General features: G+C 38.2%; 1 protein-coding gene across 1 annotated transcript in view; it reads left to right on the forward strand.

Annotated features, from left to right (window-relative positions):
* Positions 1 to 13,441, forward strand: part of B3GNTL1 (UDP-GlcNAc:betaGal beta-1,3-N-acetylglucosaminyltransferase like 1) — a 114,426-nt gene that overhangs the window by 68,233 nt on the left and 32,752 nt on the right. The window contains exon 7 of the mRNA XM_054170983.1: positions 10,896 to 10,991. Within this exon, the coding sequence (XP_054026958.1) occupies positions 10,896 to 10,991 (96 nt within the window). The remainder of the gene's footprint in view (positions 1 to 10,895; positions 10,992 to 13,441) is intronic.

Genomic DNA, 13,441 nt, shown 5'->3' on the forward strand with positions numbered 1-13,441 from the left:
ACACTTCAGCTGGTTTTAGAAGACTGAAACTTGCAGTTCTTTGGTTGAATTCAAACTAGCAAAGAGGACTGCTTGCTAGTGGAGAAGATGTGAGTAACCTTCACAACAAACACAGATTTTATCAATGAGTTTTTGTATTTTTCAAAGTATTTTCTCTCTTTAAAAACTGTCATGTTCTCCTTCCAATCTCCAAAGAATTTGGGGGGAGGGCAGAATAGCACATGCACATGGGAAAAATTGCTGTTCATGTGCCTCAACCTAGCTGAATATTTAACTATATGCAGCTTGCCTACTTGCAACTGAAACAACTGTTTTGTGAATTAGGATTGAACAGATCATTTCTGACCTAATGTTGATTTTGGAATTTAGACTCTTTTACTGCAATATGTGTGTCCTTCTGGTTCTATAGTTTGTCTTCATACAGGATTCACTGTGAAGTGCAGTTTTGAAAAGAGCAGAGGGCCCCACTTCCAAAAAAAAAAAAAAGAGGCTATAGTGCTTATGTGGGGTATTATTAAACCAAATACTGAAGTCTAATTCCCAGAGTTAGATTTGCTGAGTTTCTTGTGTGGTGCCAGGATGTACATGTTCCTAAACTGGATTTAAAACAGCCCAAATTGTCTGTGCTAGCCAAGAGGAGCTCAACAGAATGTGTTTGGGGATACTGCAGGGTAGAGGTGACTTGACCTGAGACATGGGGATTTGTGCATCTTGTGCAGGTACTCAGATCTTCATGATTAGAAATCATACATGTTGATAGTAAGAAACTTAATTTCTCATAGATTTCAGTGGAAGTCTAGAGTCAAAATAGTAGTTAAAAGTCCTAGTGTCTTAATGCAACAAATATGAAGAATAATAAATATGCAATATGAAATAGATGAATAGGTATTGTTGATCTATTGATTGGGTGTAAAGCAAAGCTAAGTTAGATAAAGCCTTGATTAATGCTCTTACTCATTTTTTTTTCTTATGCTGGCGTTGTACTTGAGCTTCAAAGCTTAGTTGTCACCATGGCTTGTTTGTGGCAGCGAAAAACCTCATTTGTTTGTTTTGTAACACCGATACTCCATCCATGTAGGAATATTCCAATTGGTGTCTTCTCTTGCTGTGGAAAGGACCAAGCTTCATAATACTTTGCATCAATGATCATTATAACAAAATGTAAAGAAAGGTTGGATTTCCTGGAGTGCTCTGTTTTGTTTTCTTTGTTTCACAAGTAACATGTAAATTTCTTGTTACCAATTTTATGGACTCTTGGGGAAAGTGAGATTGAATCTAAATTTCACAAAGTGATGACAGGGAAATTAGCGTTAATACATGTTTTTAAACAGTGCTTGTAAGGTACATTGTTAGTGTGCTTTTGTGTTTTACATTCTCTTTTGTCAGAAATTGCAGTTCAGAGATTTGAAGCTTAATTTAAATCTTAATCATTTTTAGCAGGATGTGTGTGACAAACAAAGGTGTTTATACTGAGTGACCCGTGAAACTTCCAAAGATATAAATCACAAGAGCTGCTCGCTAGATCCTTCCCAGCTGCTGCTATAACCATATTTGGTTTTCATTATAGCCAAAGCTGCTGTTCTCTTTTCACATTTTGAATTACATTAAGTACAGTTCTAGCATCTGTTTCCTCCACTGATTTTTCAGCTGAAAATCCACATTTTGTGGTCTGATTCAGTTGGCTTCCTTTAGGTACTTATTTTTCCTTTGAAATTATAGCAAGACCCTTCTTCCTGCCACATTTCTGCTATGCCATTGCCATTTACTAATGATACATGCTGAGTGCCAGATAGTACATGTCTGCTCTTCTTTGAGGAGTCAGTATTTCTGCAGGACAAGAAAAAGGTATTAGAAAAGAATGTAAAAAATCTTTTTTTATCTGTGTAGCAGAATTGACTTCCTCTTAATTCTTTGAATGTTTGATCTGCACTTTGTATTCTCAGATTCACCTGGCATACCAAAGCAGTTTTTACAGATGATTTCTTATTCCAGGAATTAATTTAATCAATTTGTGAATAATTCTATTAATCTGATTATAGAAGTGTTTGGATACTTGAGGCTTAGGCAAATATTCACCCATTAAAGATGGCTACCTGAACTAGTGAATTTAGAAGCCTTATTCTCTGGGAGCTCCACTGTATTCATTAGAGATAGCAACAGATATCTTAGGTGAGTGTCCCTATGGCACCAATTCTCTGTGGTAGGGAGGACCCATATTGCTTGTGCTACTTGCTTGGACATCTCTGGCTTCAGATGAATCAGGGCCCTAATCTTTGCTTTTAATGTTGATTTGTATTGTTATAATAGGAGCATAAGAGCCTGAAGCTAATTCACACCAGCCTCCACTTGGAAGATCTTAAGCTATTTATTACCTTCTTTCTTATCATTGAATTCTTGAGACTTGCAAAATATTTTAACATGCTGGATAGATTGAATGACTGCCTGTCTGAACAGTAACTAATTCAAACCAGTGAAGAGGAATGCCAAGTTCAGACAGAGCTTAGCATAGGAATGTGTGTCAGGTGTGATGCATACTAAGAGCCCAGTTTCAGAGGTATGACCTTCAAACTGCCCCTACTATGAGAGTTTTGGTTACAGAATAAATAGTCACAAGTAAAAGGAAATGTTGATCAGACTGTTGGCTGGGAGGCAGTGAAAGAACCTACAAAATCAAATCCCACATATAAACCCATCAACAAGTTATTAGGGAGGCTGAAGCAAGAATGTAGATAAGGTAAAAGCTCTCAGCTCTGTTTTCTCTCAGACCTGTACAAATTGATAGCCTATTTCTGCATATTCTCAGAATTGGTTGAGGTCTTTCCAGTCTTCTGCACTATTGAAAACCAAAGTGTTGTACCAGATCACTGGGTTCTTAATGTGTATTAGGGCCCCTTTGTTATAAAAAATGTATGTGTATGTCAAAATGTCTGCAGAGGTACTGGTTTTGGTTTTTGTTTTTGTTTTTTTTTTTTGTTCCTTTGGTTAGTATATATCATTATGACAGTATATTGTGGGGTAAAAGGTTTGAAGCAGTGTGCAGAAGGCTAGCATTAGGCCACTTATGTAAAACAGCACCATGAAGGGTTTAATTTCTCCCCCCTTGTGAAATGCATTGCATTGCTGTTTCTTGCACTACCAGTGAAATCTGTTCTTCTAAATTAATTAAAGAACCAATTTGTATTTTCTGTCTTTTCTTTGTTCTCCCAGTCATAATTTTGAAGTGATACAGAATGCAAATCCAGCACTCTTGGGGTATTTGAATGTATTTGGTACTCTGATACCCCCCAAAGACTCATGATATGATGGAAGACATGAGGGAGTGATTTAGGGTAACGTTTGCTTTGATTTCCTAAAGAAAACACTCTACTACTGCAGCTGTTAACCAAATAATCAGAATCTGTGGTCTAAGATCTGATCTAATATTTCTTTTTTAACCTACTCTAAATGTTAAAAGTCTATTGGGGGGGGAGGAACCCCACACAAAAGAAATACCATTTGTGCTGAAATAAACAGAACAAGTTTGCATGAATATTTAGTATTTCTCATGTGGCTCTTTTGCCTGTCTGTTGGCACACAGTTGAGATCTTCAAATGTAAAAGTGTTCTCCTTACCTACAGTTCTGTCTTTGTATTTATTTCAGTTAACTAAGTGTGGTGGGTTGAAATTCTTCCCCCCAAGCATTAAACTTTGCCAGACCAGCTCAGTTCTGCTCAAGATCTGTGGAAAAAATTCTAAAGGCATAGCCTAAAACTACCACACTAAGGTTTAGGTGTTTCCCCACACTTCCAAATGGCATGCAACTTTTATACTGCGGCCACTTATTTCAAACGGAGAATCAGTGAACATAAGTAGGTAGGATATGTTATGCTTCTGGATAAAGGTGAACTCTCAAAAGTATTTAGTGTTTCTCTCTCAAAATAACAGCACTTCAAAATTTGCTGAATTCGAGACTTACAAGGAGGTGTATTCACAGGTCAGCCAAGCATTTATTTTAGAAGGTGGTATGTGGAAAAGATTCATGTGTTGTTTTTCATGTCAATTTGTTTTCCTTTTCACTGGTAAGATTTAGAGAAGAGAATTATTGACTTCTTTGTTAATTGAGGACATAGCATCATCCACTTCAAAAAGCAGGATAATGGAATCCTAGAAAAAGCAGGATAGTCTTATTTTTTTGCTGGACACCATCTAGGGAGATGAAGCTGGAAGAGAAGTTGGCAGGGAGATTTGTAGGAAAAGAAAAGATTAGTGAAATGCTCAGCCAGCAGCCTCCTTTACTTCCCTGGAGCTGGCAGTCCTTACTAACCAAGCAGGAGGTGTTCCTCAGAAGCAACAGTGTGAATCCAGAGAAGCTAGCAGGGTTCTCTTCATGCTGTATGTGTTGTTAGCAATTCAGTATCTGCTAATAAGACTTTAAGCAGATTGCTTCTCTCTCCTGTGTTAAAAGCTCAGCATAAACAGCAAGCCAAGGAGACAACTTCTTGGTACAGAATGTTTCGTTTTACTGGATATAGTAATTCCTCCATTGCAAATACTTAACTCTTTAAATACTAGAAACTCTCCAAGAATTAGAGAGACTTATTAAGGCATGGATGTTACAAAGACCAATTTTAGGAGCTTACAGACAAGAGGAAAAAAAAAGATGGCAGACATGCTAAAATCATACAGGCTATTCCCTTTGCATGCATGTATTCTTTTGGTTTCAGCAGTAGGTTAATTCATCGTCATTAGTAGATAAAAGCTCTGAAACAGACTAGAAGAATGGTGCTTGCTATTGGTTTTACTGGGAGCATTCAACTACAAAAAGGAGATATTCAGCAGTGTAGGCAGCTCTCAATTATCCAGCACAATGAGGCTGGCATGGGCTGCCTCGCATAAAGCAGAACCACAGCTAATTCAATACATCTGTATTAGACTATAAGCCAAAAGTTAATATATTTACCTTCAGAAAATCTGTAAACAGATTTCCTTTCAGCAGCAGGTTTTAAAAAAAAAAAAAAAAAAAAGAAGTAGCAAGTAGGGTGCAGTCATTTCTAAGCAGCCTTTAACCTGCATTTCATCCTCTGTGGCACTCTGTTGTAGCCAGTGGGATCAGGAGAAGGTGATGCCAGGGTAATATACATGGTGGTTTCACATCCAACAGTGCAGAAGCTTTATTAACATTTTCTATAACATAGGGAGTGCTGTGTTTGGGTCTAATGGTTAAATAGCTGCAAAGCAAACTCAATTTTTTTCTAGAAGTGAAGGCCTAGTGACAAGCACTAAGAATGTAGTAAGCCATGAGGGACAAGGGAATTCATTATAGTGGTTTACACAAATGCAACTTTCTTCTCCCAGCACTGCCATCCATTACTCCATTTTCCTCCCATTGCTGTCCTGTGCTTACATAGTGACAACTGGAAGTGTCTGGATCACAGGATGTTAGGGGTTGGAAGGGCCCTCTGGAATAATCAAATCCAACCCCTCCCTGCCAGAACAGGACCATAGAATCTAGTGCAGGTAGCACAGGAACACATTCAGATGGGTCTTAAAAGTCTGCAGAGAAGTAGACTCCACAACCTCTCTGAGGAGGCTGTTCCAGTGTTCTCTGGCCCTCACAGTGAAGAAGTTCCTCCTCAGGTTGAGGTGAAACCTTCTGTGCTGTAGTTTATATGGGATGTGGGGAAGAGGGGATCAGGGATTTGTATGAGAGATTCATGCATTGTATCTCTTGAGATTATGTATGCTTTAGCATTAAAATTTGCCCTGAATGTTTTAATGAACAGTTTTTCTTTTCAATCTCTTTTATATTTTTAATAAAAATCTAAACCAAAAAGCAAACATCAGCTTTTTATGTAGTAATATTTATGTCCTGGCTAATTTTCTGAGCTTACAGGAAAAGAGCCTGTGTATGAAAGCAAACAGTGCTGTAACAGAGCCTGTATAACTAGGGTTCTAATAACTTTGCAGAATCTCTCTTTAATATTTATATGTATTCCTGGCACTCCATAAACCATGTAATACTTCATGCAGGTATTCTAACTATATTGTCGACTGGCTGCACCTTTGAATAGGCTGAAGGTTTGTTTACATACATTTCAGAGACGTGAACTGTCAACCATACAGTGGCTGTGTAGATAAAAGTATCAAACATAAATTACTTCTACATCTTGTACACTGGTGTTATTGTTGGACTCTGTGTTTGTAAGATTTAAGAGAAGTTTGAGAAAGAGGAATATCACTCAACTTTTATAACCCTTTTTTATTGGTATATTATTTTGAACCTCGATTAAGTTTGGAAATGTTGGAAGGAATTGTACTCATAGGTGTCAGAGAACATCTCTGCAGTGAGGTACTTCTGCTCTCCAGCTGTATACTGGAAAGCTGTATGGTCTAGTTGGTTGTTACAGAAAACACTTACTTTATGTCCCTTCACACCTTGAGTATTATGTCCTTTACCTTGAGTACTGTGTCTAGTTCTTGGCCCCTCAATTTAAGAAGGACATTGAGACTCTTGAACGTGTCCAGGGAAGGGCAATGAGGCCTCGAGCACAAGCCCTGTGAGGAGAGGCTAAGGGAGCTGGGATTGTTTAGCCTGCAGAACAGAAGACTCAGGGGAGACCTTATTGCTTTCTACAACTACCTGAAGGGAGGTTGTGGACAGGTGGGGATTGGTCTCTTCTCCCAGGCAACCAGCACCAGAACAAGAGGACACAGACTCAAGTTGCACCAGGGGAAGTTTGAGCTTGAGGTGAAGAGAAAGTTCTTCACAGAAGGAGTTGTTGGCCATTGGAACGTGCAGCCTAGGGAGGTGGTGGAGTCACAGTCCCTGGAGGTGTTCAAAAAGGGATTGGATGTGGCACTTGAAACCATGGTTTAGTAGTCATGAGGTGTTGGGTGATAGGTTGGATCTGATTATCTCTGAGGACTTTTCCAACCTGACTGATTCTATGAAACAGCAGCAGGAAACACTGGATAGATGAGAAAGCATCTTCTTACAGCTGCTGTTTTTGGTTCCTTTCTTGCAAAGACTCCATTTCCTGCAAACCGTGGAACATTTCATTAAGTCTTCAAATCCAGAGGAAATTGTGGGAGGATTTAGGTCATAATTTTTCCAGGAGCAGGTCTGGGATACCTTCTCAGAGGTGCTGACTGCTCTCTGCTTTCACGAGTATTAGTAGTTCTCAGGACTCTGGAATGATTCTTGATGAGTTTTGTTGCTAAGTCGAGTATGGGATTTGTGAAGGCTTAAGTAATGCTCGTTTGTAGTTAAAGCTGAAGCAGAACGCATGCATTGCCTGTTCAGTATGGAGGCTCATGGCATGGTTTATTTCTGAAATGTACTTTTTGTTCTTCCAGATCCCAGCTTCTTTAGAACAGGGATTTCCACCTAATGTGGAAGCATGCAGTGATGAGGTGATGCAGGCAATTATTTATATAAGCATATGAAAGGGTAAAACAGTTCAGTACAGTATAAACTGACTGAATGTAATGCCTACCAGATTGGATGGTTAGGTTCATTAAAGCTTAGTAAAGTTTGCTGTAACTCTTATTTTCTTTTATTGTCTGTGTTTTGGGGTTTGTTTTTGTTTGGTTTGTTTTAATTAGATTATTCCCAACCCCCCCCCCCCTTTTTTTTTTTTTTTTAATAGGATGAGGATTCTTCTCTTCCCTACTTCCCTTTCCCTTACCTCTTTGTCACACTAACACACAGACACACCTGATTCTGGATATAAAGCTGGTAATCTTTAGTCATGAGGTCCTGGTACACTCACTGCTGAATTAATGCTTTGGTATCTTAACAGAGAAAAGCAGTCAGGGCCCTTGATTAACCAGGCTGCTCTTGTGAGCTGCCTGTTTTCCTCTCTATATTCTGCACAACATAATGGGGTAAGGTTGATTCACCATCTGCATATATTCTTTTGGCATGTTGCTGTTAGATTTTGATTTGCTGGTTTAGGAAATAGAACTTTCCTTGAAGAGTTACTATAAACGCAGGAATGCCTTTCTCAGTATTGGAACTGAAATTTCATATCATGGTCTGAAGTGAGCATCAGTGGGGGCCAGAATTACATGTGCTGTTGACAGCTCTGGAACACAACAAATGAAAATCACGTAATCAACTCTTTATATTCTTTAGATTTATTTTCAGAGAGCCTCTGTAATAGCTGAATGTAATTCAATAGCCAAACAGTTAGCAAGAACAAACCAGAATAAATTAGTTTCAATTGCTTGCTACTTGATCCTTGGAATAAAACCAGATGACAATGAAATTTCTAAATAATTTAACAGAGGCAATGTTGAAATAGCAGCTTGTCTGTGTTACCTGGAAACTGACAAAGATAGATTCCAGTTTGGTTATGACAACATTGTGTTCTGAGGAATTCTAAATCTAAACAGATTTATACTTTGATCTGCAAGATCTGTAGTTAGTTTTTAACAAATTTGTTTCGTGCAACTAGTTTATGTTCAGACAATCATTAAGGCAGAGAGTGTACTGTAGTTAATAACTATTACTAAGCATTAATAGTATCAGTCAGGGTTGGAAGGGACCACAAGGATCATCTAGTTCCAACCCCCCTGTCATGGGCAGGGACACCCCACACTAGATCAGGCCGGCCAGAGCCTCAATCTACCAATACAGCCACATCTGAAAGGTTCACAGGTCCAAACTGTTTTTCAATATACTGAAATAACTTCTTGAGGAAACATGGAAACCCACTGAGGTCCTGAGGTGATGCAGAACATTTGTTGGGCAGAGCTGAAGAACATTTCCAAAAAAACTAAGTGCAACAAGTTACAGAGCTGCATCATCATCCAAATTCTGATTTTCCTTTCTTTTCAGATTCAGGCTGGCATGTCCTCTTTGTTTCTTTTATTCCAGTCCAGGCAATCTAAAAGATTTATGGATAAAATCTTGAGTGGCAATCTCACAAAGTGAGAAGCTGCGGTTTTTCTTTCCTCTGTGTTTCAAATTTGTGCTTTGTGATTTTATTTCAGTATCTAGGTCAATGGAGCACAGAATATCTAAGATGTTTGGGATGTGTGCTCTTTGCACCCAAGCATGACTAATCACATTGAGCTACATCTTCAAGATTAAGTGCATTTACGTTCTCTGATGAACCAGGCTGCACTGAGGAAATGGCATTCTAGCCTTTCCAAACACATTTTATGTATACCAGTAGGCTCAAGACTTTCTTTTGAAGATTTTCTTCCATTCAGAAGTGAGATTCAATGCATTCTAGCCTAGCTTTTCTCCTGCCTGTTGTTTTCTTTTGGGATTACTGTTTAGTCATTGTTCAGTTTGGGCCATACTCAATTGCCCTTGTAATTAGTGCAGAGCTAATAACCGTGTGCAGAGTAATCATGTCTGCTCCCATTTTCAGGGATTGTTTTGACTCTTTCAGCTCCCACTGACTTTTTGGGTGAGTTTTTGACATTAGCACCTCTGAGGCTAAGTGTATTTCAGTTAGGAGCAAGATGCTAACCTGCTAAATCATAGCTGTTAAGTGATAGGATTTTTGTGACTAAATATGACTACCTAAAATGTGTCTGCCTTGAGATGAGTTACCCTAAAACAAATTTATAGACAGTAGAGTTCTATGGTTATGTTCCTGGAGGCAGCATGCAATGTGCTTCATCCTAAGGTGGTTCAAATCATTAAAAAAAAAAAAAAAAGTAAGGCTAGATGACCTGTTGAGTTTTGATAAGGTTCCTAATCTCATTTGTTTGGAGAGTTGGTCTAAGAGTTTGTAACATTTGGGGGTTAAATCTGTGTGTGTCTGTGACAATGGAGGCTGCCAGACTTAAGAGAGGAGCTCCCTCCCAGGAGGACCTTGAAAATAGAAATGTTTAGGTGCACGACAGTTTAAATTCATGCACTGACTGAAAAATGCCAACTATACAGGAATATCAAGATTACCACTATAGCTGCAGTGAAATCATCTGCTCAGAATCTTCATTAGTGTTTGAAGACTGGCAGTAATTGTGAGGTTTCTTTGTTCTGCCCTTGTAAACCAGGCTGTGCTCTTTATTTCCTGCTAGTTCTTGGAAGCAAGCACAGTCTTCTGTCTTAACTTTACATGTTCTGTTTGACAAACCCAGTCTCTTTTTTTGCCCAGAAACTTTGTCTTGAAATAAAAGAAGGGAACCACTTTACTTTCCATAATCTAGAATCTAGTTTATTTCATAGTTGTGTTTACAAGAAGTTTGTTTAATGCTACAAAGGCTGATTTATGTAGTTTTTGCTTGTCACTAGTCAAGGGGACAAATTAGAAGCCACTCTCTTCAGTCCCTAAAGCATTTTCTTACAAATATTTTTGTAAGGTAGGTACCACTGGGTAGCAAGTCCATAGTGCTCTGGTAGTGTTTGCAATAAATGGCATCTTACTTGTCCAAGCTTGATTAAGTGTCTTTGGCAGAAATAAAAGATCAATGAACGGAAAATTTCTACTTAATATCTATATAAGGAATATAAAAAGGAAAATCAATATACAACCATTGTGGGGCTAAGTTCAAGACCTTTAAAGATTCTTCTCAATTCATTCACTTGTGTCAACATCCTCATTATTAATGCAAGTGTCACATGCGGTAAACTTCTCTGCACTTGAAATAAAACTTGAAGTGCTCTGCGTGTGTTACAGCTTATGGCAGAAGGGAAGGATGTGGAATATGAAGCAGAAAGTAGATTCACCTGTTGGGCTGTGACACCTCAGAGCTGCTGGTACACACTGCAGTTTGGAAACTAAGCACATGCTAAACTCTAAGCACTTGCATTTCTTAGTGCTTAAAACTGCTGATGGTTAACTATAGGCAAAATGATTTGCATGATTTCAGGTGTGAGATCCACTTTGTTCTCTGAAACATGGTAATTTGGATATTCTGTTAATTAAGACTGGCTTTTTTCACCTTTTTCCTAGGTGTTTACCTCCCATGGACCTACAGTGATCATGCCAACCTGGTTCTGTTCTCGAGAATGGTTTTTTCATGTGGGAAAATTTGATGAGGGAGGAAAGGTGAGTGCTGTGGATGTGTAGTCCAGGAACCCTCGCTCTCCTAAGGGCAAAGATTTATTATCCTGATGGTGAAGAACAAAGGAGGAGGGGCGGTCACAATGTGCCATAAAACTACTACCATTAAGTCTCATTTATCCACCCACTTGTCAATCTTAGTTCTCAGGCTTGTCCTCAGGTGTTAAGTAGCTTTTCCTCAAGAATCAGGACTGAGTTACAAACGAAACGACTGTTACCTGAGAAGTGTTCCTCCACTGACAGCTCTTCTTTTTCTAAGATTTTTTTTTTTTTTTAAAGTTGCTTTAGGCTCATCAGCATTTTTATGGAATAAAATCCAGAGATGTCTGTTGGCAGTATTTATTGTGGTAGTACTAGAGTTATGTTGGCAAACAGGTCTAATTCAGGTGTGCTTGGATTCATTCTGTGTGTGTTAGACCTGAGGGGTTTTGCTTCCAATGTTGTTGGTGTGATGTTAGGACTTGAATGGGTGATTCTCTTCTGTTTTGGTAGTGGCTTTTTTCTTGTTTGTTTGTTTGGCTTTTTTGTTTGTTTGTTTTTGTGGGGTTTTTAAGCCTTCATTTAATAGTATTCTTAAAAAACAACAACAAACACCAAAAAAGCAACCAACAACTTCTGCTGAGGCTATTTCCTATTTTATTATGTATACAACAATATATTATGATGATCATTCTTTTTATAGCCTCTAAACAGAGTAGTCCTGTGCCATGAAGTGTGTACATGCACACTTAGACAAATACACACACCTACATGTGTGTCTGAGGATACACAAATATTACTTTGGCTGCCAAATAGAATTACAGTTTAAGGAGATGGCAGTCAGAGAACAGAATTTAGAGCGGTGAAAAGATTCACCCTTAATTACATGGCTGGTGAGTAGAAGAGCTGGGAATGGTGCCTGCTTCCAATACAATCTACATTTGCTGACCCATGTGCTTTATTTCTTCTTTATTATTATTCCTTATCATTGTGTTTTCATTGTCTGAAGAATGTTTGACTTGACTTCTTGAGCATTGTTAGTAAGCTCAGAAAAGAAAGCAAGCAAGCTAAAACATAGTAACAACAATAGAACAGCAAGCTTAATAATAAAGTTCAAGAGGTTAAGTTAAACAGAGCATTGTTCTGTGCTTTTTGCTTTGAGTTTTGGAAGGGTTTTTTTTCTGGTTTTGGTGATTATTTCCCCCCCCTCCCCCTTTCTTCTTTCTATATAATTGTGTAGGAACTATGCCACTGGCTATTCAGATGTAATACACTGACAATCTTAAGCCTAATGATTTTTCAGCCACAATGCATGATACATCTTTCTAGTTTTTAAAATTAACAGTGATAAGTTAAACTTGTTGTTTCTCCCTATTGTGAAGTGTCCAACATGTCAGAACTCAAACTCTGGCTGATGCAGAGGAGCTCCAAAAAAAAAATACCCGAAGAAAAAGGGTGATGACAGATCTGAACAAAGCAGTGAACATAAGCAACGAAGTCAAACCTTTGTCCTGCATGGGTTTAGAGGACACAAAATCCAGTCCTAAGTCTTTCAGCATTTAACACTGTATTTAGCATTGATCCAACTCATTTACTTTGAAAAGTGTTCCTTTGAGGCAAAGAAAAACTTTCCTCTATGTATCAATAGAGCTGTTATCCTGAATAGTACTCAGTATTTGTTTATCTTATCTGTGTGTGTATGTTCTGTCCTGACCCATGATTTGACTATGTTAATTTGATCACTTCCATCTCCATTTTTGGGTTAGTATTTAATAGTGTGACTTAAGTGTCATGTTGCTACAAGAAACAGACCAACAAATCTCTGCATTTCAGCCTTCTCCATTTGCTAAACTGTTTCCATGCCAAAAAGCTTCAGTTCCTCTTTGGAATTAAATCCAAACACCTGTTCTTCATATTTCAGCACTTAGAACAAATGGAAGATAATTCTTCCATGGATGAAATTGCAATTTGATGTTTATGTTAATAGATTGAGTAGACTGATAGAATATAGCTATATAAGCTGTAATATCATGTTTTTTATTGTTATTGCAGGTAGGTGTGCATGCGTGTCTCTGGTCATCCAGGCTTTCTGTGACACAGACTTAAAAAAAACTAAACTAAACTACTTCTAAAAACTTCAGGTTTTTTTTGTTTAAGTACTTTGTGGTCAAGATTTACAATGGCTGGAGGTTTATTCATTTTATGTAGCCACTGTGCAATCCCCACACATGATCCTAAACAGTATCTTCCTAAATGGTAGCTAAGAACCTGATAGGTTGGCTTTATGCACTGGTTAACTAAAATGCACTTTTAGGCTATGCCTTTAAAATGTAGCTGCAGAGGTGTTACTTATGCAACCTCTCAACATATGATCATTAAAGCAGAAGTACTTGAGACTGGTTGATTTTTAGCAAGCTCTAATGGTGTGCTGAGACTAAGATAATACAATAGAAATA

Source organism: Dryobates pubescens, chromosome 20, assembly GCF_014839835.1.
Source record: "Dryobates pubescens isolate bDryPub1 chromosome 20, bDryPub1.pri, whole genome shotgun sequence".
In the NCBI taxonomy this organism is placed as follows: domain Eukaryota; kingdom Metazoa; phylum Chordata; class Aves; order Piciformes; family Picidae; genus Dryobates; species Dryobates pubescens.